Source organism: Leptomonas pyrrhocoris (assembly GCF_001293395.1).
Source record: "Leptomonas pyrrhocoris isolate H10 chromosome Unknown, whole genome shotgun sequence".
NCBI lineage: Eukaryota > Euglenozoa > Kinetoplastea > Trypanosomatida > Trypanosomatidae > Leptomonas > Leptomonas pyrrhocoris.
Genome location: NW_015438376.1, coordinates 109865 through 137681, shown reverse-complemented (window position 1 = coordinate 137681; position 27817 = coordinate 109865). Strand labels below are relative to the sequence as shown.

Below are 27817 nucleotides of genomic sequence, written 5' to 3'. Positions count from 1 at the left end.
CGTTCTCCGTCTACCGCAGGTGAGAGAAGTCCTCAAAGAGGTCGTCCTCATCGCTGCTGACCCGCGCCAGCGAGGGCCCGGCTTCCTGCTCCGCCACATCCGTGTCGTGCACACGAAAATCGGCGTCGATGTCGACACACTGCTCAATCGCGAAGAGGAGCTTCTCTGCCATGACGGCCGCCGAGCTGTACCGAGGCAGACGCAGCCAGTAGAAGCACGTCGAAGCGTGCGGCAACCGTGCGTCATCACAGGTGGCGAGATCAGCATCCTGAGCGGGGTTGCCGCTGAGCTGCTGTGCGTCAGGCACTGTGTGGCGTGTCGGACGTGCGGGAGGCGAGGAGGTCAACAGCGAAGGTGCATTGGCGCCGCGTTGACCTGACAAGAGCTGTCGGGGCTGCAGTACCGGCGGTGGGATGGCGCGCGCAAGCCCCGGCGGCAGCGGCATCGACTGCGGCGGCGGCGGCGTAAAGCCGAGTTGCGGTGGCGAGAACGATGGCTGCGGCGGTGGTGGTGGTGGCTGCGAGGAACCGCTGAGCCCGCTCTGTTGTTGGAGGACGTTGTGTCGAGCGAAGGTGCCGTTGCGCGTGTTATTGCCGCTGCCTCCACTGCCACTCCTACCGCTGCTGTGGTCGTGATGACCTCCCTCACCGCTGGTTTGCGGTGGGGGTGGCTGCGGCGTCATCACACCCGCTGCGGCGGTGGCGTTGGCGATGACGGGTGGAACGCGAGGCGTGAGAGGTGCGATGGAGGCGCCCCCACGCGGGGCATCGTCCGGCATTATCTTCAACCGAATCCCAGGCGGCAATCGCTCCCGTCCGCTGACGAAGCGCATGAAGAGGGCACGTTGGTGCCGCGTAAAGCCGCGCAGCACCGCTCGCAAAAAGGCGATGCGCACGTCCGACGCCTCCAGGCCGTCGAAGCGGGCCGTGTCGAGCAGCGCGTCGGGGTCGTAGTCGCATTGCCCGCAAACCAACTCCTCCAGCTCGTACCACTTCAGCCCAGCCACGCTGCACAACGGCACCACCTCGTGAAATCCCTGCTGCAGCGCCCGACGCTGCGCCGCGCCGCTGCCGTACAGCTTCTGCTCGCGTACAAGTCGGACGTAGAGGCTGGCGTTGTGCACCGTGAGCGGAACCTGATCCCCGCCGGGCACCAACTCCTCCTCCACACCGGCGTCGTTCAGGAGAGAGAACCCGCCGGGGCAGAGCTCCACCAACTCCGCGTTGCGCTCCGCCACCTCCTCGTCTGTCATCGACAAGACCGCTTTGCTCGCACCAGTCGTCCCTGCAATGCGTTCCACGTACTCTATTGCGTGCAGCGTCGCCACGTCGACCCGCGCCATGTCCGTGTCGTCCGCCGCCTCGCCTACCAGGTACTTCCACAGCGCGCTTGGCAGATACAAGGAAAGCGGCTCTCCGCCGCGCAGGCAGCCGCCCATCAGCCGCCCAAGAAAGCGGTACATGAGCAGCTCCACCGGTGGGGCACAGACAGGATTCACAACAAATGCATCCCGCACCTCGCCCAACTCATTCGCCATGTTCGCGCTGGGCAAGAAGAGGGTGAGCGAGCCGCTCATGAGCTCGGTGCACATCTGCGTAAGGCACTCGCGGTAGGGCCCACCGACGTCGTCGGCGCCTTCGCCGTAGAACGCCACCGTCCACATCTTCTTGTTCGTCGTGAACAGCACAGCCGCCTTCGTTGAGAGCAGCTGATACACTTGACCAAATAAACTGTCTCGCAGTCGCCGCGTGATTGACGCAGACGGGTCGCGCACCACCGTCAGCGCCTTGCGGCGATTCACGCTTAGCCGCACCGCGTCGCCGGCGCCGTTCGAGGCGTCCAGCGACCACTGCAGCACGCGCAGCGCCGTCCACGGTGGCGCAAAGGCGCGGCATTGGTTCAGTGTGCGATGCAGGTTTGTCATGGCCCAGTTGCTGCCCAGCGGCGTGTCCTCCACCATGAAGGGCAGCGACGCGGCGTGGGCAAAGGGGTAGAGAAAGGTGAAGAGGTGCGCAAAGAAGAGCAGCGCTGCCAAATGTGTGTGCAGCTGTGGGACGTCAAGGCCGCTCGCGCTGCAGAGGTCTTGCTGCTGCTGCTGCTGCGACAGCTTGCGAGAGGGGGACTGCGGCCCATCCGTGCTGGTGGCGTCGTCTTCTGCCGCTGCGCCTGGAGACTCCATCCGCGGGACGTTGAACAGCGATGGCATGGTGTAGCTGCGCAGGCTGGTCGGGCACAGCTCCTGCACTTTGCTGGCGTAGTACAACAACTCCTGCAGGGCAGCCGTGTTCAGCCAACGAGAAGGCGCAGCAGCCGTTTGCACTGCACGCGGGGCACGCCACTTTTCCTCCCCTCTGTTTGAGCCACCGCCTCCGTTGGCCGTGACACTGCCGCTGACGTCCGTCGAGGTTTGTGTGATCAGCTGCACCAGCGCGTTGCGCACCACGTGCGCGCCCCCCAACGCACGGTAACTGCCGTCTTGTGGTGGGTAGAGCAACTCGTCTGCGTTCCACAGGCACCCCAGCGCGGACTTGGGCTCGAGCAGGATCGCCGGCACCAACCCACGTGTTTCGCTCATTGAGATGCCCGTGAACAGCGCTGCAGGCGTGTTACACGGTGCCTCTGTGGCTGCGACAGCGCCGCTTGTGTTGCTCGGTCGACGTTCCGGCTGCACTCGCAGTGGCGACGTCGGCGCGGATGCCGTTTGTTGATGTGGCGAGGTGGAAAGCAGCGGTGGGGGTGTGTGCGGTGGTGATCGCCCGCTGAAGATGGTGGCGCCGCCGTGCGTCTCGACCAGGGCTTCTCCATTCACCGTAAAGGCGACCGATCCGGCGTCGCAGTCCAGCAGACAGCCCACGACGTCGCCGCACTTCCACGCCCGCCGCGCTAACGTGCGCTGCTGCTTGTTGTGTCGTACGGCCATGCGAGCTGCATCGAGGCTCCACGAGAAGGCGTCGTGCCCAAGCTGGGCACGGCCGTTGGGTGAGGCGAGGAAGGCGGTTGCGGGCGTATCGGGGTTCAGCGCCGTGGTTGCCGCCCCGTTTCCCCCGTCGCCCTGCTCCTCCAGTGCCCGCCACGCGTACCACCCGACGTGGAAGGTCGGCTCCCCCGGCAGGACGACCTCAAAGTACCACCGCCCCGAAGTAACCGCGACGCTGCCCAGCAGCAAACTCGACTCCTTGTCCGTCTTGCACTCGCGCGAGGAGACCGTCTTGGCGTTGCCGTCGGGGCACAGCAACACCACATCGAGAGGGCCGAAGCGGCCTTTGGAGTAAGCAGCCACATGACGACATAGATGTGGGAGGGCAGGGTGCGCCAGGATACGAGCTCGGCGAGAAGACACACCCCTCTCAGCACCGTCATTACCCACGAAAGCGATCAGGTCGTTCGATTCCGCTGTCTTTTCTTCCTCTTCCGCTTCCTCAGCAGCGGCGGCAACGGTGCTGTTGGTGGTCCCCCGCGTATTCATCCTCGACAGCGCACCCGGCCCACGCGGCGTCAGCAGCTCCTCGGCCAGCACCAGCTGCCACACACGCGCCGCCTCCTCACTCACGTAGAGCGACGGGTCCACCGGCAGACACCCCGGCGGCGGGCTCGAGGCGAACCCAGTCGCGCCGAAGTTCACCTCGCAGCTGCCCTCGCCAGCGCAAATGATGACTGGGAAAAGCGCCACCTGCTCCGCGCGCTGCTGCGGCGAGAGGAAGCTGCCGTTGAACTCCGCGACGAGGCGGCCGTTGTGCGAGCAGCACAGCCGATTCCGTGCGATGTCCAGCACGAAGCCGATGACGTCGTCCATCTTCCACTTCGTGCGCGGACCCGACTCGAGGCAGCAGCCCTTGTAGTAACGCAATGCCCGCCCCCCGTCGAAGGCCCACGACTCGGAGTCGTTCCCCAAGAACACCCCAGCACCATCAGGGCCGGACAGGGAGAACATCGGTGTGCAGCGCTCCGTCGCGACCCCGACCAGCACGTTGGATGCCAGAGTGGAGCCGTTTGTCAGCGACGGCGGGTGCTCCGAACGGCTGATGTTCGTCACGTAAACCTCCCAGTACACCGCACCGCTCGTGAAGCCCACGCTGCTGCGCACGGTGGTGGCGCCGCCGCTCCTGCCAGACACACCACCACCACCACCACTATTGCGTGCGGGGTCGTCTTGGGCCCCTTCGGCTGTGCTGCCACTACTACCGCTGCCGCCCTTCACAACCCACAGCCCGTTTCCTTTCCGGGCTACACCCTTCGGGCAGCGGTCCCTGCGCACAGCGACATCGTGCCGGGCCCCTTCACTGTTCGTCGGAGAGGACGGCGAGCCGGGCGACCCCGCCGGCGGCTCCATCGCCACCAGCTCCACAGCGGGCGGTGCACTGTCGCGCATTTCGCCTGCGACTTCCTCGCCGCGTTGTTGTCGCGCCTTCCCCGGCTCACTCTCCGGTGCGAAGGGTGCATCCGTGCTGAGGGCGGCGGCGGTACGGACTTGGGCACGCATGTTGGGTGACGAGGGAGGCGTGTAGAGCTGCGGTCCCTGCCGCCCTCGCGAAGTCTCAGTTGCCGTCAGCCCCGTGACACGCCCCGTGGTTGGCTGGCTCGGCGCATTGGATGACGTTTTGCGAGGTGGGAGTCGAGATGCGGCGGGTCGATGCACCGCCGACCGCCGCCACGTCCGCAGAAGGCGCCGCCAACGCGCGCGCAGCTGCTCCGCGTACGTGCGGCCCGCCCACTCACAATCCACCTGTATGGCCGTCGCCCACAGCCCCACGAGCGCCTGCACGTACGGGCTATATGTCCCGGTGGTGGTCGAGAGGAGGGAGCCGAGATCGGCGTCGCTGCTCTGACGCTGCACGATGCTGCAGAGCGGCAAGTTGAGGTGCGACATGGCCATCGCCAGGGGAAGCTGATCATGAGGGGAGACCCGCGGCACACACCGCCACAGCTGCAGGAGATCCGTCAGGATGCGCACAAAGTGGGCGCAGTCGTCGTCGCTCGAGCGCGCGCTGCTCTGCTGGATGAGCGAGGCCACAACGCGCGCGTCCAGCAGACCGGCCGCCACCACCGGTAAAAGGGACCCCCTCTCTGTGTTGCTGCCACGGCGGCGTTCATCACGGCGCTGACGTGTCGGCAGGCCGCGTAGCGCGTCGCACAGGGCCCGCACCGCAGCGTGCAGAATTACCGGCTTCAGCGACTTCACCGTCACCGTCAGAATCGACGAGGTCAGCGCTTCACTCGTCTTCCCGTTCATCGTCAGTCGATGCCCAGCGGCGGAGGAGGAGACGCTGCGCAGGTAGGCCCACGGCGCCGCCGACGCCGTCAGCGTGTAGGCCGGCCACCCACCCTGACCATCGGGGTACTTCGCCAGGATGTTCTTCAGTTCCTCATCCTTGTACAGCATCGCCTGCTCCATGTTGCGGTACTTGGTGTCGAACGACAGGACGCCTGTGCCACCGTTGGTGAGGGAAATGGGCAGAATCGCGGCCCCTTGCGCCGCGTTGAGGGCAGCCGAGGAAGCGGCGGTGGCGGGGACGGTAGCGGCGGACGGCCCCCTCGCCGGCGGCAGCTCCATCACAAACATCTCCCCATCATCGCGTCGTAGCTGACGCAACAGCAGCGCTGTGTCGCCGACAAAGGTGGTGAGGGAAGACGTGCCAATGACAGCTGGTGTTGCTGCCGCGGTGGGGTTTGCGGATGGTTTCGCACCGTGCGGGTTTATGAGTGGAGCGCTGCGCGTTGCCTCCGTTTTCGCCGCCCGCTGCGTAGACGGTGTGTCCTCGTTCGCCTTGTCGTTGCCTCCGTCCCCTCCTTCTTCAGCAGCCAACACCGTCACCAGCCGCTGCACCACCCCGTGAATGAGTCGCTCGTACTTGTTCGGCAGACATCCGCTGTCCTGCAACTGGAAGAGCCGGTAGAGCTGGTAGGGCAGTTTCTGGTTCGGGTCCAGCACCTGCCGGGGGTCGAAGCAACGCGGCCGCGCGAGGCGACGCGCAGCACTTTTGTCAGAAAGACACCGCAGCTCGTACGCGGGACTCATGCCCACCTCCAAGGCGGTGACCGTTGCGTGTCGCGCCGTCATGGACAACAGCGACCACATCACGTCCCCCGCAAACCGTGAAAAGAAAAGTGGCGAGAGGGATTGAATCAACGCGGACATCGTCGAGCGGGGCAGGCTGGTGCTGCTGACCGGTGGCGTCGACACCCCACTGCGGGCACGGCCGGAGTTGAGCTCGATGGAGGGGTAAAACCCGAGCGGCAGTGGCTCGATAGACCATCGAACCCCACCCGAGAGCATGCCGCGGTACTGTTGGGACGTGTCCGCGGAGTGCACAACCCCGCCGCTGCCCTCCTTCATCTCAAAGAAGCACAGGTGCTCGGGCAGGCCGAAGGGCTGCAAGGCGTGATCCCGCGCCACGAGCTCGGCCACCACCCGCACCGACGTACGCAGCACCGAGGTGCCCCAGATGCGCAGCCCGCCCAGCAGTGCCATGGGGCCGTCCAGCTCGCGCACCGGCGTCGCACATCCCCCGCTGCTGCTGTCGCGGATGTCGTGGAGAGAAACCGGCGCATCCGCCCCCACAACGGCGGCAGCGTGGCGGCCGAGCACCACGGCTCGAATAAAACCGTCCTGCCGCAGCAGCGTCTCCAGCCGCCGGCCGACGTCACCGCGGAGTTCGACGTTGGCGGCCTCGCCGTTGCGGCACAACGTCACACACGACGCGTTACACATGAGGGAGACGTGCATGCAGTGGTGCCAGTCCTCGCGGCGCATCGCCTTGGTCACAAACACCGTCTCCGGCCCCCCGTGATCGCCGGCGTTGGTGCGTGGAAACGTGATGGTAGCACTCAGGCAGCCGCGATGCACCTTGATCTGAATAAAGGGCAGCAGCTTCCCGGTCGCCACTGTCGGCTCCACCGCGGCGTAGAGGGTGACAAGCGGGAACTCAAACGGCGAGGGCGAGGCAGGCGGCACGCTGTCCTCCTCGTAGTCCGAAGCGCTCACCCGGGCCCACGAGCATGGGATACTCAGCGAGTCCCCTATCGCCGGATACACGTCGCCGTCGTTCAACAGCACCGCCGTTTCAATCGCGAAGCCGTCGTCCCACACCGGGAAGCGCACCTCGGGCCGCGACGGGGTAATGGTGACGGCGGCCGGCGTGTGCGAGGAAGGGGCGGCGCTGCTCAGTGGGTGTGCGTCCCACATGGGAAACGACAAAAACATCGGTGCCCCACCGTTCGTACCCAACTCCGTGCGGGGTGGAATACGCGCCGGCGCCGGCGTGCCGCTGCCGTCGGTCAGACTGCTCGGGTTCCCACCGGTGTTCATCGTCGGTGTTGGCGTAGCGCTGGCGAGCAACGCGCCAGGGGAGCTGCGCGCGTTGCCCAGCGCCGCGCTCATCGAAGAAGAGGAGGGGACACCGCCGTACGCGCCGGCAAACACGCCAAAGCTTCTCGCAAGCCGCAGCAGCCCGTAGTCGCTGGCGATGTCCCGCGTCAGGGCGCTCGGGGCAGTGAGGTGCGCGCCCGCAGAGGACGCCGTCGCCGACGCGCTGTTGCCCACCACGTACCCCCCGCCCCCGCCTCCCGGCAAAAAAACAGCGGTGGAGGAGGCGGAGAGGCCGCCGCTGCGGAAGGTGTCTAGCAGGGCCTCGCCCGAGCCGGGTAAAGGCGCCAACGGGGCCGACAGCGACGTGTACACCGGGCGGCCGGCTGAAGCACCACCACCACCAACTGTCAGAGGGGAGTTACTGATGCTACCGCTGTTTTCGTTGGCAAAGCCTGCTGGCGTGCGCAACGTGGCGGGTGTCGTCGTCGCCGCGGCCGTGGGCGTTGCGGACCGGCTTGCTGGGAGAGGAGAGCCACTCACCGGCGTCGTGTTGCTCCGCGCCGTCCTGCCTTGCCGTCTGCCTTCTCCTCTCTCTCGCACCTCCGCGTCTCCCGCGTCTCCCGCGTCTCCCGCCTGCTCTGCGCCGCCTCGCCTGCCCTCCTCCTCAGGGGTGTAGATGCGCTCCGCGACCTCCTCCGCGGACCGCACCGCCACCAGCGCCGCCCACTCCTTCAGCACCTTCAACGGAAAAGGCAGCCGCACCACCCCCTGCAGTGCGTGCTGCCGGATAGACGGCAAGGCACCATGCTCGATCAGACGCCGCGCGAGATCTGGCCGGGCCCGCATCACACCAGCAGTCAGCTGCAGCAGACTCGTAAACACGAGCAGCTCCATCGAACTGAAGGAGGCGGCGCCGTGCAGCTTCTCGAACAGCAGCGGGACGCTGTGCTGCAGCGCGGGCATCAGAAAGTCCTCTACCAGATTCGCATATGGCGGCACCACCGCCACAACCACCGGCGCCTCCCACGCGGGGAGAAAAAGTTGGTGCGGTGACAGCGACACCTCCTCCGCCTCGCGGCTGCAGCCGCTGGACGGGTCGATAGGGACCGCCACGACGCTGCGCACCCGCTCCCCATCCCCCGCCATCGCGGCCGCTAACTTCGATGGAAGGTGACTCGCGCCGCGCACGTGTCGGCTGGTCGACGCTGCTGCTTGCGGTGCTGCCGCCGTCAGCGCATTCGTCGTGGAGGTCGTCGACACACTCACGGACTCCACGTCCACCACGTAGGCCAATGTGGGCTGAAAGCCGTCCTTTTCGTCTAGGTAGGACACCACCATCCCCAGGTCGACCGGCGGCGCCAGCAGCTGTCCACCCAGCACGACCACCCACACATAGAGCTGCACCGCAGACAGCTCGCGTACACGGGTAGAGCCCCCGCTGCTCTGCCCCTTCTCCTCCTCCTCACCGTCCCCCACCTGTATCAGCTTGACGTACGTGAGAACAAGACACTTGTAGGCAGCCGCAAAGCCGCGCAGCTCGGCGGCCCAGGCTGGTTGGTGCAGCAGCCGTCGCAGGGTCAGTAGGACGTGTTGCGCGGTACGACTCAGCCCCGTCGTGGCCACCGCGTACGTGCAGAGGTCGAGCCACCGCTGGATGCAGGTGTGTCCGCCCTTGTCGCCGGACGACGCAGCACGCGGGACGGCGGTGAACACCGGCGATGCGTATATTGCATTCCACGCGGAGAACGGAGAGGCAGGGACGAACGACGACTCTGTTGTCGTTGATGCAAAACAACGGATGGCGACGGGCTGGCAGCGGCAGAGCAGCAAACCCGCAATACGCGCACAGGCCGCCGCATCCCGCACGACGCAGCCAACCCCGGCTTCGTTCCGCACGACGCGTGCATGGTGGACGTCGAGCGCGACAAGCTCCAGCAACGTCTCGGCAACGCCGGCGCACACAGTGCCGAGTGCTCCATTCAGAAACATTGCACCGTCCGCAGCGTCATCCTTCCTTTCCCCCGCGTTGGTCATGGACGGTTGTTCCTTGAAGGCGGCTGTGGGGGAGCTGAGCGTGCCGGCCACGACGCTGAGCAGGCTGCACAGCAGGTCCACCTGATCTTGCACCGTCACGAGCGGCTCCAGCACGGCCGCATCGCCCGCCTGCGCCAGCAGCACCGGTGTGTCGATCACCGCCCGCGCGAGCACGTCGCGGCAGTGTTGCAATTCGGCTCCGACCGCACGCAGCGCGTCCGCAAGAAAGGCCATCACCGCCGTCTGCTCCACCCGCGACATGGACGACAGCTGCGTTGCGGTCAGCATCGCCGTTGATTGCAGCATTAAGTTCTTTACTGTCAGCCATACCTTCGCTTGCATGGCTTCGTTGGCGGTATACTGTAGCGGCCCATCTGCACCACCGCCGTTTCCGGCAACGCCGCCCTCGCCAGCGACGCTCTGCCCACGCAGGACGGCAGCGGACACTAACGTGCTCTTGCTGGACCGACGGGCCTGCTGGGCGGTGACCACCTCATCCCGGTGCCGCCGCTCCGTCAGTGCGATCGGGCGCAGTTCCACGGAGCGCGCACGGGGGACGGCGCCGGTGGCGGAGTGCCGTCGCGGACTGGCTGGCGTAGTGCTGCCGCCAACGTGTGACGATCGTCGTTCGCCACTCCTCTCTCCGCCACCGCAGCGCGCATTCGAGGTGCCGACAACGCGGGCGGGCTCCGCGCGCGACTTGAAAAGCGTAAGGTAACACTCCACTAGCGCCGGCACCACACGCAGCTGCACAAAGAAGGCAAAATCGCGTGGCTGCCATGCGCGGTCGAGCAGCCCGCACAGGACCGTCGCAGAGCTGACAAGGGAGAGGGACACCCCCGCACGGTTGCTGCGCTGATCCGGCGCCGGTGCTGCTGCATAGGACAGCAGCTCGTACAACGCACTGCGAATGCGCGCCACGTAGCCGTGGCCGCCGCCTCGCAGGCCATCCTCAAAATGGCTTTCCGCACCTCGACCCTGCGCGCTCAGCAGCTGCGCAACGCTCTCCGCACTGCACGGAGCTCGCATCACCAGCTGCACTAAACGGTCAATGCCAGCTTCACGCAGGGCGGCTAAGCTCTCTCGCTGCCGCAGTGCCGCCCGCAGCGATGCTGCGGTCGTGGCGCGCGAGAGGATGACGTGCTTGACGAGCTGGACTGCCTCGTGCAGCGTGCAGCTCGGTCGAGAGGCGACGTGGGCACGATAGCGCATCCTTCGAAGCTCATAGGCGTGCCACGCCTCCTGGAGTTTTCTTTTTGCACAAGTACGCCGCTGTTGCTGCTGCGGTGGTGCACTTCCTCGCTCAACGTGCAGCGATGCCTCTGAAGCGGTCTCCGCATCGCACGTCGGCTGCATAAACAACGCATCTTCAACATCCCACACCTCGGAACAGGTGCGCACCCGCAGCAACAGCTCACACCGCTGCTGCAACTCCTTCAGCATCGCGTCCAACGCCCGTTGTCGGCTGACAGGGGAAAGCGCACTCAGCGGGGTCGTTAGCGTTGCCTCGCCGCCGCCGTTGGTGTCGCCAACGTGGTCGCCCTCCCCTTCGCGGCGACTTAGTAGCTCTGTCCGCACCGGCCGTGAAAGCTGACGCATCACACCGCACATCAGCTTCTCCACCTGTGCTGCCGTAAGTGACGGAAGGGGGAGGGAGCTGAGATGCAGGGCGGCAGCCGCCATCAGCGTGATGAGGGGCGCCATCGCACTCGACGCCTTCGAGCCGAGGTGGTCAAAAGCGGCCTGCTTGGCGGACCAGTAGGCGGTGTTGTGAACGAGGTGCGCCATGTACGCACCGCGACGTCGGCCGGCGTCGCTCGTGGGATTTTGCTCGGCGTCTGCGCCGGCGTCCTGCGGCCAGATGCCGCCTTCCAGCAATGGCTGCTCCCACACCGCGGCGGCCTCCGCTTCCGCCGCAGCCGTCCGCCGTAATGTCGACGATGACGGCGCCATGGACGGCTCCGCCGGCGCGCAGTCGAGGATGGCCGTGAGGTTCGTCACAGTGCGCTGCGCGGTGGGGGTCGCGGTGACAGAGGCGAGGCCCAGCCGCTGCCGCACCTGTTCTTCCTTCACGCTGGACGAGGAAACGGTGGAGCAGTTGAAGAGAAAGGCCGCCACCCACACCGAGGCGTAGTAGAGAGACTCGCGCAGCGACGACAGGAGACGGCGTGCGGCCGCCACGGAGGCCCCACCGTCGTTGCTGAACTCCCTCGGCACCGCCACATTGACACCACCGCTGTTGTCGCTTGTCATCGACGCGGAGAGGGTGCCCAGCAGCTTCTCCGAGAGACGCAAAAGCTGACCGAGCTCGGCCTGAAACCACTCCCCGTCCTCCACGGTCAGCACGAGCGGAATGGCACTGAGGGCGGTGTGCAGCGGGGCGGTGAGGAAGGTGGGAGCCAGACTCGCCACCATCGCCGGCAGCAACGAAGCACGCTTCGCTGCAACGGCATCGCTTTGCTGCTGCTGCTCTTCCTCTTCCTGTTGTTGCGCCTCCACGCACAAGGCGAGACACGACGCCGCGCTGGTGAAGAGGGCGCTGTAGTGAAGGCGAACGCAGGGGTGGTGCGAGGCGGCCTGGGAGAAGCAGAGGTGCTGCAAGTCCAGCGCGGCAGCTGAAATAGCGTCGCGGGCGCCAGCCAGGCCGCCCATGTAGCTCTGTGTACTCCACCCGCCATTGTTTCCACCACCGTTGCTGTTGTTATCACCGGCACTGCTGTTGGCTGCACCGGCACCCACGGCACGACCACCGTTGTTGCCCCCACCGCCGCCACCCCCACCACTCGTGGCACCCCCCGCGCTGGCGTGCATCTCTGTGAGGGCCACCTCCCAACGGTTGCCTTGGCACGCACTCAGCAGCAGCAGCTGCAGGGACGCGATGGCCTCGGAAAGGGAGAAGGCGAAGGAGTGGAACGAGTTGGAGGGGCGTGCGACAACCACAGCGGCGGCGACGTGCAAGGCTGCGGTTGCCGTGAACTCCGTGTTCGATGTCGTGGTGCTGCTCACCAACGGCGAGGGGGTAGAGGCGACACTCCATTTGCGCCGCCACTGCACGGCGGACTCCTGCAAGAGGGTGCGCAACGTGTCACACACGTCGGAGAGGGACGCGACGCCGTCCTCGACGCACAGCAAGGGGGCTGCCGCCAGCACCGTCGTGAAGCTCTGCGCCACGGCGTCCAACAGCACGTTCATGGCCGGCACGCGCTCCTCTGCTGCTTCGTCCACTGTCTTACTGGGACGACTACTGCTACTCGCACCACCATCACCGCCGCCAGTATTCTTGTCTCCTGCGTCGCTGTTGCGGCGCTGCGATCTAAGAGAGGCGGCGGACGCCAACGGCGACGCGCACAACGGCGAGGAGGCCCGGAGCATATCCCGTAGCAGCTTCGCGCGCTGCCGCACGTCGGGCAGGAAGAGCCCTACGCCCTCCACCGTCACGGTGCGCGCGAGGGTCACGACGACTGTCGGCAGCGTCAGGCCATCCTCGTTGATCACGTCCGCCAGCAAACCGAGCAGCGTCGATGAATCGGCATTGTCAGGTCCGTCGTGCGCCGGCGACGGCGCAGTCCTGCGCCGCAAGGACGAGGTATGCAGCTCACGCAGCAGCAGCGACATCGTCGCCTCTGACGCGGCCGCCGCCTCCTCCCCCTGAGCGAGTCGCGGCAGACCTTTTTCCCCATTTACGAGCTCCTCGCCTTCGCCGTTTTTCTTCACCACTGTCAGCTTCAGCGGACCGGGGTGCAGGCCGAAGGCACGGGCACGGCGAATAAGCCGCAGCAGCACCCGCAGCGCCACCGCGACCACCACCCACGACAGCGAACTCCGCAGTGCCACTGCACGGCGTGCGTTGTTGGCCCGCACGACGCGAACGTGTTCGCACAGTATGACACGGACCTCCGTCACACATCGACTGCTGACGTCATCGGCGAGAGGGGTGAAGAGGGCCTGATCGGCGTCCGGGTCGGCATCGGCGTGTGCCGCCAGCAGCTTCAACAGCCACAGCGCTACCGTCGAGTAGGAAACGGTCGCGCCGGGCTGCGCGACGAGGGCAGCGAAGGACGACAGCTGCGAATGAAACTGGTCTGGCTCCGCGGGCGTGCTCGCAACGACCGGTCCGCACTGCGCGGCTCCTGTCGCTGCTGTTGCTGCGGTGCTACTGCTGCTGTTGCTGCTCGTTCTCCGGTCAAGCGAAGGCGACGCCGCCGCCATCACTGCATCAGCGTGCTCGACCTCGACGAAGGCGCTGTCGTCCTCCACAAATGTGCACAGCCGCTCTGCGTCTTCCTCCTCTTCCAGTGGCAGCGGCACCACCGCCAGAATGCGCTCGCGCGGCCGCTGCGGGGACGACCCGGTCGCGTTCAGCAGCGACACCAAATAGGAGGCCTCCTGCTCACCCTTCACGAGGCTGGCGTCGACCTCGAAGAGCTCCCACAGGCGCCCTGCCGGGTCTGCGCGCATCCAATGCCGAACAGGGCTTCGGCTTGTCAGGAAGAACAGGGAGCGGTGCGCCACACCAGAGGCGAGGTCGAAGAACATCAAGGCACGGCCGCCCTCCTTCGACGGGTAGGGGCTGCTGTCGCCGACCGGTGTGCTGAGCAGCAGCACGTGTCGTACGACGCAGCAGGTGGTAAGAGTGAGGTCTCGCCACTCATGCAGGCGGCCGCAGGCGGGAGTGCTGTCGCACGCGAGAGACGCCGCAGCAGTGCCGGGGTTGGCGGCGGACTCGATGCTTGCGGACGCCACGGCAGCAACAGACGACGTTCCGTAGTGGCGCCACGGGTGTGTGGCGCACGGCACGTGCGCGAAGCCGCCACTGCACACTGCGTGCGATGCCTTGACCTGATGCACGTAGTTCAGCGCCACGTTGCCGCCCCGCTCGTTGAAGAAAAACTGCGCCACCAAACCCGGTTCATCGCCGGCGAGGGAGCGGCGAAAGTCGCGGCTGAGCTCGCGCGCGGTGCGGCCGAGGCGCCACACGCGCAGTCCGGTCAGCAGACACGTGCAGCCGGCACCGACCGTCCACCGCTGCTTCGGTGCGTCGAGGGCGACGTGCGAGCCTTGGCGATTGCCCGCCACCTCCTCCCCGTCGAAGAACAACCGCCAGCGGCCGTTGAAGACGAGCCCAACATGCAGCGGCCGACTCTCCGCGGTGGGCGGGAGAGGGGCGGAGACGAGGCAAGACCCGCGCACGTCGTGTCGATAGCCGCCGCGGATGCAGTGCGAGCCCTCCCACCGGATCAGCTCCAGAAACACCTCGCCGTTGGTGCTGCGGTCGCCGTGCTGGTAGAGCGTCGCCGCGTCTTCTTTATCCAGAAACTGCACCCACAGCTCCACCGTTACGTGTCCACCCACGACGGTTAGATGCTCCTCGGGGCTGCCGAGGTCCACCAGACTCGGCTTGCGCAGTAGCAGGCAGCGGTCCAGGCGCACCCCCGATGCGCTGATGGGCGGTGGCGGCTGCAACGTGCGCGTCCAAAGCGGCGGGCCGCTGAGCGCGGCCGCCGTTGCCGCGCTGTAGCCGAGCACCACCACCTCCCACTCCACCGAGAGGAGCGGCGGCGCAGCAGCGGGTGCGCCGTAGGGGGGCGACGGTACGGCCAGTGGGGTGGAGTCAACGAGCCGGCGGCCGCCTCTGCCGCTTGCCACCGCACTCGCCGGCGTGCCCGCGACGGCCGCCGCGCCGTTCGCCGTCCGCACCGACGCCGGCGCCGGTGCACTCCGCTCGAAGAGGAGCAGCACGCCGTCGCCCGACATGGTCGCCAACTGCGGGCTCGCACGTGGCGAGCGCGGCCAGCTGCTGTGCATGTCCGCCCACCGCAGCACCTGGTGCTGGTCCAGTTGCAGCGAGTAGAGCACGAGTGCGACCTCCTCACTGGCCATGCGGTCCGTCAGCAGCAGCACGTGCGTGTGCGTGACGGCCATGCTAGACCGCGACGCACCAGTGCAGTAGGGCGCGGGCAGTCGTGTGTCGACCAGCAGCACGTAGGGAGTGGCGGCGGATGGTCCCCACTTGCTGAGACCGTCAGCGGTGTGCAGGTACAGAGTGGCACATCCAGCACCGTAGGCGACGGCCAGCACCACCGTGGAGGGGTCAATCTGGGTCGGCGTGAAGCTCGCCGGATCTTCGCAGGCGCGCTTCAGCGCGTGACCGACATCGGGCAGCGGCTGGCGGGGCGCGAGCTCGGTTGTGTGCCGCCGCAGCCATGCGACCAGCGCAGGGGACAGCGTACCGGCCGGCACCCGTAGGAGGTAGCGACACACACGCAGCACCTCGCTTACGAGGCCGCGCTGGAGGGCGAGCAGCATCGCCACCTCCAGCAGCGCGGCGGTGCATGTCGACACCGGGGCGTCGCCTTGCCCGTCTTGCCGCGTCTTGGGCTGTTTGGACGAGGCAGTCGCCGTTGTCGTGGCAGGGCGAGCGGCGGCGGCGGCACTGTCCGACAAGTCCGTGGAGGCGTCAAGCAGGCGCACGATGTGGTCGACGGCGAGCTGCACCGTATCGGGCGCCAGCACCGAGCCGCCCGCCCCGCCTTCTACAAGAGAAAAGATCGGCAGCGACAGTATGAAGTCACGGAAACTCACGACGAGGGGGGCGGCGACCCCCTGCCCACTCGAGACCGCCTGCACAAAGAGGTGTACGACGATGACGGCGCCGCAGTTGAGGGCGGCATCGTAGCCCCCGCCTCCGGTAACGCCGCCGCTGCTGCTGCTGCTGCTCGGGCTGGCTGGGTTGCCGCCCATGGAGAAGGCGGACACGCTGTTCGCGGCAGAGACACAGAGGGCACCGCTCTGGCTGCCGGCACGCAGCGCGCTCTCCCGCGCCGCCTCGTACAACCGCTTACGCAGGTACTCCGCCGTGACGTGCGGGGAGAGAAAGGAGGACGTGCCGGGCTGCACCGCCACGTAGCGACGGACGGCCGCAAACGCGCGGGAGAGCACCGTGAGACGCGCCGCGGAGGCCTCAGCGGACAGATAGAGCCGCATGGCCCGCTGCTCCTTTTCCCTGGTGATGGCGGCGGTGGCCTCTGCCGGTGCCGTCGTCATGGCCGCGTGCTCCGCACGCTCCTTCTCCAACAGCTCGTGCAGGGACGCTGCCGACGCGGCGCCCGGCACTGTGTTGGTCGCGTTGCGGTCCTCCTCCATCGTGATGGCGCTGCTGCCCTCGAGGGAGAGGCAGTTTTGAAAGAGGCTGCTGAAGAGGTAGGAGTTCAACGGGAGATTCTGTACATCCGGAAAGCTCAGCGGCATGTAGGCCGGGGCGAGGGGGAAGGTCTGCCGCTGCCGCCACGGCAGGTGCTGCGACGAGGCCTCACGAATGGCGTGGTGGTCAAAGCGCACGTGTTGGTGCCGGTAGTGCAGCGACACCGCGGGGAACACCTCCATCGTCAGCCCGCTCAACTCACCCACCACGACCTTCTCGCCCACGCGCACCGTCATCACGGCCGCCTCGTAGTCGAGGGTCAGCACCACGCGGTCACCGGTGCCAAACGTCAGCGCCCCGCCGCCCGTGTCCGTGCGGCGCCAGTGGCCGTAAAATTTACCAGCGCGACTCAAGCACCAGCCCCCACCTTGTGAGATGAAGGTGTCGTACTTGGAGAAGCTCTTCGGCAAGATGCCGAGCATCAACCCGCTCTCATCGTTGCTCTCGCCCTGGTGCTCGACTTTGATTCCCCATTCGTGGATGCCACGGCGGATGCCCTCCGTGACTTGCAGGGTGACCCACCCCACGCTCTGCTTCAGCGCCGAGGACTCCGCAATCACGACGTCGCTGTGCGGTGTGGCGGGGTCGATGAGGAAGCTCTTGCGCGGGGCGGAGCTCTTCTCTACGCGTGACTGCATCTGATCTACAAAGCCCATCACCGAGGCTGGGTTGTGCAGCTGGCTGTGGGCGCCGCTCGCCATGCGGACGTACAAGGAGCTCAGCTGATCCATCTCTTCTCTTTTGCGTACACGTGTGAGAGTGTGTGAGTGTGGGTGGTAGATGATGTGTCGGAGACGTTAATTGGACTGGATGGACGAAATGTCGAAAGACGATAAAGCAGACGACCGAAGGTGGCACGTCGAGTCTTGGCCAACGAGTTTTGAAGCAGCAGGGGCAGAGAGAGGCTGCCGGGTGCGGAGAAATATATATATATATATAGAGAGAGAGAGAGAGAGAGAGAAACAAGGGAGACGGACGTGCAAAGCGACGGGTGCAAGGAAGAAAGGGAAATACGGATCTACACACGTCGCAGGCGAAGAAAAAGGGTGGAGAGCAGTCAAAAAGAAAAGAAAAATGTGAAAACTGCGGTAACGCACAGAATGAAGGTGTCTTCTTGTTGTTTGTTTTTCAATCGAACGAAGACAGAGAGGGGAAGAGAGAGGGAGAGAGAAAGACAGCGTTGTCGGCTGCAGCGGAACCGCACAGAGAATTTGACGAGAAACGGAAGAGAACACCAAACCCAATGAAGCAGGTGGTGGCTGTATACATGCAGAGCAAAATATAAACGCAGAAAGGTAGAGAAGCGGTAGGAAGCTGCGCGGCACGAGAGATGCACCGAAAGATCCTTCACGCGAGGAGCAGCTTCTCCGCATACGTGAAGGACGAGTTCAAAAGAGAGAGAGAGAGGAGAAGAAGGGGTTCGCGAGAAGATGAGCGGCGAGACGCGAGATGACGAGACGACCAGTTGACAAAACAAAACAAAAAAAACGGTAACGGGACTTCAAAATTCTCTATATTTGTCTGCCTTTTTGCCTCACAAGAGGTGGCTGCACGCTTGCCTTCATTCAACAGAGGTGGCATGGCCAATCCATTCCGCAGTGGTACCCTTCCCGTGTAAGAGAAAGAAAAGGAAGATCTCACACCGCACACACTGTACCGCAAAATGCGGACACTGCTTTATAAGCGGGGGAAGAAAGAATGATACTTTAACGCTCGTAAAAATATATTTCTTTTGATTACAAGGATCACTTAGACGTAGAAGTAGAAACACACCAACTAATACACAACAACAGGAGAACAAAAAAGGCAATAAGCGTGCACCTGTGGCGGTACGTCAGCGCCACACCAGCGCCACCACGCAGCCTGGGAAAAGCCGGCGTCGCCTCCGCTCATTCCACATCACAACTGACGGTGAGACCACAATCTTCACGACTGTTGCAGTCGACAAACGAGGAAAAGAAAGAAAAAAGGTAGAGACTAGTTGAAATACGCAGAGAAGAAGACAACAGCACAGCAAGAGGGAGATCAGCGAGGGGCACGTAAGCCAATGGCAGAGTCGTGTAAACGACCTATGTGGCTCCCTCCTCTTTTTCTGTTCACTTCATTTCCGCTACAGGGACGAGTTGGCCACCGCCTTCTGCATCTCCTCCAGCGCCTTGTCCGCCGCCTCCTTCGAGCTCATGCGCATCGTGAAGCTCTCCGGAAACCCCTCCTCGTCATCTGTGAAGTCCTTAAACGCAGTCCATATGAGAAACTTTTCGCCCTGCTTGTGTTTTGTGATCTTCATCCCCTTCAGCAAGTAGTGCTGCGCCGCCAGCTTGCCAATGCCCTCCCGACGGAAGAGAAACATGAACTTGCCGGTGTCGTCCTTGCGCTGCAGCACCTTCGCGGTCCCCTGCCCCCGCTCCTTCCACTGGTTCTCGCCCTCATCGAAGCGCAGCAGCTTCGCGGTGTCCTGCCAGATGACGTTGAACTTCTCCTCGCCGCTCTTCACGTCTACGGCGGCGAAGCGGGCTGCACCGCCGTCCGACACGGCGACCTCTTCAATCTCCATCAGCTCATTTCCGTTTTCGTCTGGCTTGGACATTACTTCTGTTTCTTTAAGTGCCGCTTTGTGTCGACTACGATATGTACTTACAATGAATGTGTGTGTGTGTGTGGCCTGTGACCCACGCTGTGTGTGAGGCGAAGGAAAGCGATAAGGAAGGGAAAAGAACAGAGCAGTTGATCGCGCCTTCGTAGAGACATCTACGAGCCACGGACGCCATTTCGCGAGGAAGGGGCCGCGCTTTTCTTTTTCTTCGCCACGCACACACCAACGCTTGCGTCCTCTTTCGATGCCCTCAAACCTAATGGGGAGTGCAAAAGGTTTTCTTTCTCCTGTCTCTTTCAATGAAGGAAAAAAAGGGACTTTTACAGGTTCTATTTTTTTTCTTTTGAAGTACGGCGGCGCGTTTGCCTCAACCTTGTTCTTCTCTTTGATCTTCTCTCTCTGTTTTACTTCTTTTCCTTGCTAGAGCCATCTATGCGGGGACAGATCTATGCGTACGTGAACGCATCTTTGCAGGCGTGAGATACCTGAGGCGTGCGTGTGTGCTTGTATGGGTGTATGTATGTATGTGTGTGTGTGCAGCTTTCCAGTATCCGTGTTCAAAGCAGCTCGTCGGCGATGCTTGAAAGAGACATGACGGTGTGTTGCGGCTGTGCTGTGCTGGCGCGCTCCACGTCCCCCTTGCCGTCTCCTTCGTGTTCGACGCTTACCTCGTCATTGGGCATTGCGTGGACGGGTAGGCGCCGCCCTGCCGTTGCTGACGGCTCCGCTGTCACGCGATCGCGCTTCCTGCCATTGTCGCGCCCGTTCACAAATGCCGCGGTGAGATTGCGCAGGTGCCAGGAAGGCAGCAGCTGCTTCGCTGACGGAGGCGCACTCGACGCTGTGCCGACCTCCCCTGGCCACCGCGCCCTGCTGCCCTGTGCCGTGAAGGCGGTACCAAAGGACACTGAAGTTGGCTCGGGGGGTGGGAAAAGCGTCTCCCTGCAGTCACCCCAAAGGCCGGTTGTGGGAGAGAGCTCAGCGGGATTACCTCGGCGTGGTTGCTCCACGACGAGAGAGTTGTAGCTCTCCTGACACAGGATGTGCGCCGGCAGGCACAGCGTCCAGCACGTCACGAGAGGCACGGAAAGTCCGACGTCGTGCTGGTTTGCAAAAGGCGTGCGCAGATACGGGCCCAAGCGTTGCATCACCACGGCTGCCCGACTCGGCCGGTAGTGCAGGGGCGTCACCGAGAGCGGGCGGAGCAGCGCGACGAGGTCAACGATTTCCTGCGGGGTGCTGTGCAGGGTGGTCGGGATGTGCCAGACCTGCCCACTGGTGGTGGTGGTGGTGGCAGGGCTGTGGTGGGACTCGAGCTGCAGCCGTGCCCAGCCGGAGATGACGACGCCGTAGTACGGGGTGCCGCCGCGTGCGCCGGAGGCCGCCTGCAGCGCCGCCGGGTCGATCTCCGACCGCTTACTCACCACTTCAATCAGCGGTGGCTCCCGAGGAGAAGAGGAAGAGAAGGACAACACCGTTTCTCTCGCTGCGGCGGCAGGTGAGGGTGGCAATGCAGTGGCGTGCGAGAGAGACACAAAGCAGCGCAGGTTGTAAGGGTACTGTGCGGCCTCGCCGCCCGAGGCGCGCCAGGCCTGCTCCTCCGGCGATAAAAGAGGAGGGCTCGAGTGCGCCGCTGCCGACGCACCTTGTTCGTCCGCTGCTCTTGCAGAGGTGGACGCAAAGGCTTGCAGGTCATCCCGCTCCTCCTCCAGTGCCTCCACCACCGTCAAGAGACGAACGTAGCGCACATCGTCGAGAAGGGCACGCGTGCGCAGGCGCTCCGCCAGCTGCTGGATCAACATCTCCTTCCCAAACTGGTTGTGCAGGTATACTCGCATCACGAAAGGCTGACGAGCGCGGGAGCAGTCAGACGTGCTCGAGGCATCTTGTCTGCGATTATCGCCGTCGCTGTTCTGCTCCGCTGCGCGCGTGCGCTGCCACTTTTCGAAGAGGAGACGCTGATGATCCATGCGCCGGCCGATGGCCTCCATCGCCTCCGCCACCTGCTCGCTGTTCAGCAGTTTGCTGAGCACCCGCACCCCGCTTTCATCCCGTTCATCTCCGTCACGCCCACCACCGTGGAGAGGAGAGGTGGCGGGGCCGCACGAGGGGCCCTGCGTGACCTCCACGTGCCCGAGATGCAGCCACGTATCGTCGATGTAGAGGTGGTCGACCCGGTGCGATTGCAGGAAACTGCGTAGCGGGGACTGCCGAGCCGCCTCGGTGAACTTGAAGTCACCCGTGTAGAGGTGGGTGACGCCGGACGGCATCTCGAGATAAATCATGGCGCTGCCGGGAATGTGAAAGGCCGGCAGTAGGGTAATGTACACCGTAGATGCGTCAGCGGAGGTACAGTGGATGTCGCCGCAATGGTGGCTACAGCCCACGGCAGAGCATTGCGGAGGATGCTGCTGCGTCGTGGCCGCCGCCGCTCCCGTCAGCAACGGTGTTCGGCACCAAAACGGCAGCCCAAACACGCGGCCGCGCAGGCCGTCGAACTTGCCGAGCAAGAGCTGCTTCGTAATGTGGCTCGTCAAGATAACTCCCGTGGACCAGGCGGCGTGCAGTCCTTTCATGTGGTCGGTGTGGAAGTGGGAGAGCACAAAGAGCCCGGCGATGGGCCCGCTCTGCCACGTGGACGAGCGCAGCGCGGGGAACTCATCGATAAAGATGTTAAGAGAGGGAAGCCGCATCTCTTGTATACCGAGAGAGAGCGCGAGAGCGTGCGTGCGTTCAGCGTTTGAGCGAGCGAGCGAGATAGAAGGTGAAGGACTCAGCGGTGTGTGGGGTGCGTAACACACGCACACGGGTCCGCCTCGAGCGCAAAACGTTGTCTATCGAGATGCCCGTACTTGTGCGTGACGGAACAGCAGTGCATAGGCACCCCGCACACACATAGACACGCACACGCAGGCACAGAGAGGAAGAAATAGAAATGGGATTGAGGGGACACAGAGTATCAGATAAACAGTCCTGCACCTAAGTCGAGATGATCAAGGAAGAAGAAGAGAAAAAGCTTCCACTGAATCCATTCAATAAAACCGCTGCAGGTTTCTCTTCCCAGTTGCATCTTCGCAGACAAATAATAATAACAATAAAACTATGAAAGAAGCCCAAAACACAGCGTTGCAGATACGAAGTGCGGCCACGGCATGTGTAAGCGAGACACCCGCGCCCACAGCATCATCACCTCACACACAACAGGCGCTGACAGATAACACGAGACGGTGGCAGGTCGGAGGACGACGGACGAGAACGGCATGGGAGGAGGACTCAGTCAAGAAGCACCCGGTCAGTTATCGAGAATCGGGGAAAGGATGGAAGCAACGGAGTGAAGAAATGATGCCCGTCGCGCAAAGCAGCGAGTGGCACCGATGAAGCAGCGCAGCAACCTTTCCGCGCTGCCACCACAGCGCTCTTCGCCGCACGTCAACGTCCACGCATTCAACTCAATGTAAACGTGTCAGCACACGCACACGCACACGCACAGCAACTACAACAACAGCCACCGACGGCATCGCAGGTTTACTCTAGAAACACCGCTTCCTATCCACCCTCGCCAAAGCACCGCTTTCCTCCCCTCAAACGAACTTTATGTACCGCTGCCTCGCACCTTCCTCCTTACACCACGCGAATGGCCCTCCGCCTCTCCATCTCTCTCCCGCCTAATGAAGTCAACGCAGTCACAATGGCTAACCAACTCCTTTCCTGTCAGCATCTCGAGTGTCTGTGTATCAGCGCCTTGTTAGTCATGAGGAGCCCCCAGCTGCAGAGTAGAATGCTCGAAGGAATGAGTCGCTTCATTGACGCGCTTCCAGACGGCGCCACACGAATTACACGTTGTTTTCTCTTCTCTTTCCCCACCATTCCATTTGACGAGCGTTACCGGGACAATAGCGTTGCTCAGCCAACTTCAATCCCCGTGTCGTGTAGATGAAGTCTCATAAACGTGAAAACAAAAGGAAAAGCAGTGGCCCCCCCCTCCTATTTCTCTAATGCTAGCGAGTTGGGGAACAAGAGAGCACCGTTCAAAGACGAAAGCAATTACCAAAAGAAAGGTATCAGTATCTGCGTGTTCTCACAGAGGATTCCACGCACCCATCTTTTCCCCCTTTTCATTATTATTTTTCGTGTAAGTGACTTCTACAGCGGCGAAGAATGCGCGTGGGTGTGAAGAGAGATACACGGGGACACGCGTGGTGACCGCACACAGCGCCCTCAATGGGGTCAGCGGGTAGATGGTGTTCGCCGTGAAGGCGGACGTATAAGGCGCTTCGCGTGTCACACCACTATGCGGTAAAGCACGAAGAACGGAGGCCACCCATTGCTTTTCTCGTTGCACTCACGCGAGTCGCAAGTGAGAAGATGACCCATCCAAATACACACACAGACACACACACACACACGCACGCACGCACGCATGCACAGTCAGGCACCGTTTTGGGGTCGCTCGTCCGCGCACTTCATACGTAATAGGAAGCGAAAAACCTTCCCTTGTTCTCCATCTCGGCTTCTCTCCCCCTCCAACTTTCGGCATCTCCGTCTGACGAACGCCCGACGCTTTCTAAGGAGGGGTATTAAGAAAGATTACCTCGACCAGCAGACAACAATTCAAGCAATGCAACGGGGTGCAGAGGACACAAAAGTTGTGTCGAAGAGGGCTACGAGGCGAGACCGAATTCGGGTGAAGTTTTTTTTCTGATTTTCCTAGCAATTCTCCATAGTGACGAAGGGAGGGGCAAGTGAAGGAACGCGGTGCGTCGTGTCCTCTTACCTGTTTCTCCCACCTCCCCCAACAATTCCAATCAGACGTTTTGATTCGGCAGTTCCACAGGCGCCGTAGAGTGGTTATCCTTCTTGCCCCCGCAGCCGATACTCTCTCCCCTGCTGCTGCCGCTTCTTCTGTATGAGCTCACATCATCCAGGCGCGTGTGCACCGTGCGAAGTCAAGCTGGTGAGCAAGAGAGAGGGGAGGGGGTGGGGGAAAGGAATGCGCCAGTTAGGCGATTGATGGCACCTTACTTCGCTTCAATCCCTTCACACTTTGGCAGATGAACGCACCGTACCACGTTGACAACACCGAGAAGAAGAAGAAAAAAAAAGGTGGTCTCACCGCCGCTGCTGCATTTACTTCTTTCGATGATTTCTCCTCAGTGCGATTCTGCGAACAGTGGTGCTGTTGCCGCCGCTGCTGCTGGTGCTGCTGCTCGGCAGCATCGCCGGCATGCCGACCATCTGACGAATCTCATGGTACGAGTAGGCCTTCCCGATCTCCGCAGCGGCCTTGATGCGCAGGAACTTATCCTCAGTCACAAAGATCACCTTCTCGCGGTGTCGGCGCAAGTACACGGCGTAACCGAGGATTTGATCATCGTTGTTGGCGGTCCGCCGATCGTACGCCTCAATCACGTCCGTGCGCTTCTGCAGCAGCAGGCGACCGTGCGAGCCACTGACGCACGCCGCAATCCAATTGCGCAAGTCGTGCGCCCGCTTGCGTCGCCACTCGCGATCGTGGGTTCCGCCGCCGCTGCTGTTGCCGTTGCTCGAGCCCACCTCGCCGCCGCCTCTCAGTCCCGGCCGCAGCGCAGCGACGCCGCTGCTGATCTCGGGTCCGCCCACGCCACCCTTGTGCATGTAATCCAACTCGTCCAGCACCTTAAAGGGAATGCCGATGTACGCGCGCTCCAGCAGCAGGTTCAACACCCCCGGCTCGGAGTCCAAGAGGGAGGACGTGTCAAAGACGATGCACTGCGAGGTGGCCGGCAGCGGGAGGTCACGCGGCGCACGACAGCTGGAGAAGGCCGGTAGTCGCCGCAGGTCGGGCGTTGAAGGGGGCCGTGTGGTGGACGGGTAATTGTAGACAGGAAGAGCTGCGGAAGTTAGCGGAGGCGGCTGCACCTCTGCATTCGAACGGGCTGTCGCCGCTCCATCCTCACCATTACCCTTCTTCATGTGGAGGCCTCCGTCTTCACCTGTGCTGTCGTGTCCTTGGTGCCGTGCGGCGTCGCTCAGCATCCCGTACAAGCTAGGAGATGCGAGGGCCGCGAAGGGCGACGATGACGACCACGATGCGGGCAGCGGCGGCGGCGGTGGTGGTGGGGGCGTCTCTGCGGTCACCGCCTCTCCGATCGGCACCGGTGCGGCCAACCGACGCAGCCGCGCCACCACCTGCGATGACGACAGCAGCGGCAGCGGTGAGGTGCGGCTCCCAACGACACCACCCACCTCGCCGCTGTTGAGCCGCTGGCCCGACTTGCAGCCTTTCACGAGGGTCGCCACCGCCGTCTCCTTCTTGGCGGCCGCGGCGGACTGCCGTCGCTGCGAGCGCCGCACCGCACGCTTCGCCTTGGACACGACGGAGGAGGAGGGGAAAGACGCTGCCGCTGCCGTCGCGTCTGTGTGCGCGGGGAGGGGATGCAGGGACTGCGCCGCCGCCGCCGCATCGCAGTACCGCTGCAGGTGCGCATTTAAACTGCGCAGTTCACTTGCCTCCTGTAGCTCCGCGTCGATGGAGTTCGGTGGCACCGGCGACGTTGGCGGCGTCGCGCCTGCACGTCCGTCTGTCTCCTCGTGTCGCCTCACTCCTGCCACCAGAAGATTGTACGGAGGCACCTGGTCGACGCTGCCGCGGGCACCGCTGGCGGACGACGCATGACACTTCTGAGAGGAATCAGCGGTAGCAGTCGTGTGGTTGATCTGGCGATTGACGCCGTAGGGGTCGTTGTGCGTGTCGTGGGTGATGTGGGTGTTGCTGGAGGATGACGATGATAGGGACCCGTGACCCACCCGCATACGCTCTAGGTTCATAAAACAGGTCGGCGGAGCACCCGCGATGGCCGCCGTGGACGCCACCGAGGTGGTGGTAGGAGGAGCGGACGGAGGCGGCGGAGAAGAGGTGCCACCGGCGAACCCAAACGCCGGACTGGCTGACGAAGCAGTCGCCCGCTGGCGCAGCTCCGCCAGCCGACTTGTCACGTCGAAGGCGCCACAGGAAGCGGGCGGAAGAGACGCCGTCGAGGCCACCTGAGAGACCACCGAAGGAAGAAGAGGAAGAGGAGGGGTGGACAGCGGGTCCGACGCGGACGTGGCCCGGAGGCGATCGAGTCGGGCGGCGGCTGTGAGAGGCCGCGGTGGCGGTTGCAGTTGACGCTGGGGGGAGCTGCGGTGTGCGCCGCCCTCGGCTTCCTCTTCATTCTCGAGGTTGCCCCCGTCGCCGAGGGCCCTGACCCAGTCTCCTGCGGCGGCGGCGCTACGGAAAGAAGCGTGCGGCGTAGAGGAGCGAGCCAGCGCCTCCTCGTCTTCTTCGTTGTGGCCTAGCGAGGACAGCTGATCGGGCGACAAGGGCGCCGGTTGGGCAGCAGTAGCCGTTGCCGCAGTATCCCCAGCACCACGAGAGCGCTTCAAACGATCAACGTGCAATACAGAAAGCGCCTGTGCGTAGGGCGTGCCGTTGAGCTCGGCGAGGCGGCGCACGAGGTCGGGGGTGTAGGGTGTCGCAGGGGCGGCCGAGGAGGGCGACTCCGCGAAGCCCTGCGCGGGGGGCTGCGATAGCGGCGGCAACGACCGCGGCAATGCCTCCTCATTCTTAAACAAGTTTGGTGAAGGAAGCGAAGCGGGGGAAAGAGCTAGAGAGGCGACCCCACTGGCCAGCGCACGCAGTCGCGCCAGCGAGGACTCGGCAGATGAGGCGGCTCGCATCGCGGGAGAACGCAACGGCGGCGATGGTGGTGGTGGCGGTGGTGAGGTTGTTATTGAGGTCGTGGTGGAGGCGAGGCGGGCTGCCGCGAGCACCTCTGGTGAGAGGTACGCAAAGCCCTGCGACGCGTTCAAGGCGGCCCCGTCACCTTGTCCTCCTCCTCCTGCTGCTGCTACTGTCGTAACGGGACCACCAGTGGTGTTGTTGTCGTACCTGCCGCTGTACGCCGATGCCCGCACCGGTGGAGGCCGACCGGTGGACCACAGCTTTGACAGACGGGCAGGCGGGGAGCTGATAGGCGCCGCGCTGCTAATTCTGATGTTGCTGCTCGTGCGGCTCGCGTTCTTGGGAACGCGGCTGTCACTACGCGGGTGGCTGCTCGAGTTCTTTCCGCGGTTCTTCGGCGGTGGTGCGCGCTTTGCATTGCGCGGCGGCATCTTGGATTTCTTCTTCTTCTCTTTGTCCTGTCGGTTTGTGTATGTGGTGGTGTTGGCGGTCGCGCTTGATCCGGCGAAATCGACGTGCGATGAAAGGCAGAACAAAAACAAACTGAAAACGAAGAGGAGGAAGAGAGCGGAGCCGAAGAAGCAAAGAAGAAAGGAGAAAGCAGTAAGTGGCAGTTCCGTGCTCAGCCCACTCGCTTTCCCTTTGCTTACCTCGTGCACTTCAACTGCGGCGATACACGCAGGATCTACGTGAGCTCCGTTACGGCAGGATAGGAGAGAGCGAGAGAGAGAGGAGTTGGAATGAACGGATGTGGATGATAATGCGCCTGCGGCGCGGCCGTCGGGGGGAGGAGGAAATAAAAGAAGATGGAAGGAACGTGTGAAGAGTGCGTTCTTCCTTCAGACGTACCCAACCCCGCGGGCCACGAGGTAGCCCGCTCGCATTCGATTTCTTTTTGATATAGAAAAAGTTCGAGTTCAACTTCAGCAGCTGTCGATGCTCGTTGCTATATACCATCCTTCGGAGGGGTGGTGTGTGTGT

The 27817-nt window shown here is 63.6% G+C and overlaps 4 protein-coding genes across 4 annotated transcripts; all 4 read right to left on the bottom strand.

Annotated features, from left to right (window-relative positions):
- Positions 1 to 10: 10 nt before the first annotated feature.
- On the bottom strand, positions 11 to 17908 carry ABB37_07709 (hypothetical protein; the record flags this gene model as incomplete). Its single annotated transcript, XM_015806437.1, has 1 exon — positions 11 to 17908. The coding sequence occupies exon 1, from the start codon at positions 17270 to 17272 to the stop codon at positions 11 to 13; it is 17262 nt and encodes a 5753-aa protein (XP_015654801.1). The 5' UTR covers positions 17273 to 17908.
- A 743-nt stretch (positions 17909 to 18651) lies between these two features.
- ABB37_07708 (putative Ran-binding protein 1) lies at positions 18652 to 19217 on the bottom strand (the record flags this gene model as incomplete). Its single annotated transcript, XM_015806436.1, has 1 exon — positions 18652 to 19217. The coding sequence occupies exon 1, from the start codon at positions 19126 to 19128 to the stop codon at positions 18652 to 18654; it is 477 nt and encodes a 158-aa protein (XP_015654800.1). The 5' UTR covers positions 19129 to 19217.
- Positions 19218 to 19691: 474 nt separating this feature from the next.
- On the bottom strand, positions 19692 to 21987 carry ABB37_07707 (hypothetical protein; the record flags this gene model as incomplete). Its single annotated transcript, XM_015806435.1, has 1 exon — positions 19692 to 21987. The coding sequence occupies exon 1, from the start codon at positions 21825 to 21827 to the stop codon at positions 19692 to 19694; it is 2136 nt and encodes a 711-aa protein (XP_015654799.1). The 5' UTR covers positions 21828 to 21987.
- A 2274-nt stretch (positions 21988 to 24261) lies between these two features.
- ABB37_07706 (hypothetical protein) lies at positions 24262 to 27523 on the bottom strand (the record flags this gene model as incomplete). The annotated part of the gene is made up of 1 exon (XM_015806434.1): positions 24262 to 27523. The coding sequence occupies exon 1, from the start codon at positions 27265 to 27267 to the stop codon at positions 24262 to 24264; it is 3006 nt and encodes a 1001-aa protein (XP_015654798.1). The 5' UTR covers positions 27268 to 27523.
- Between the last annotated feature and the right edge of the window lie 294 nt (positions 27524 to 27817).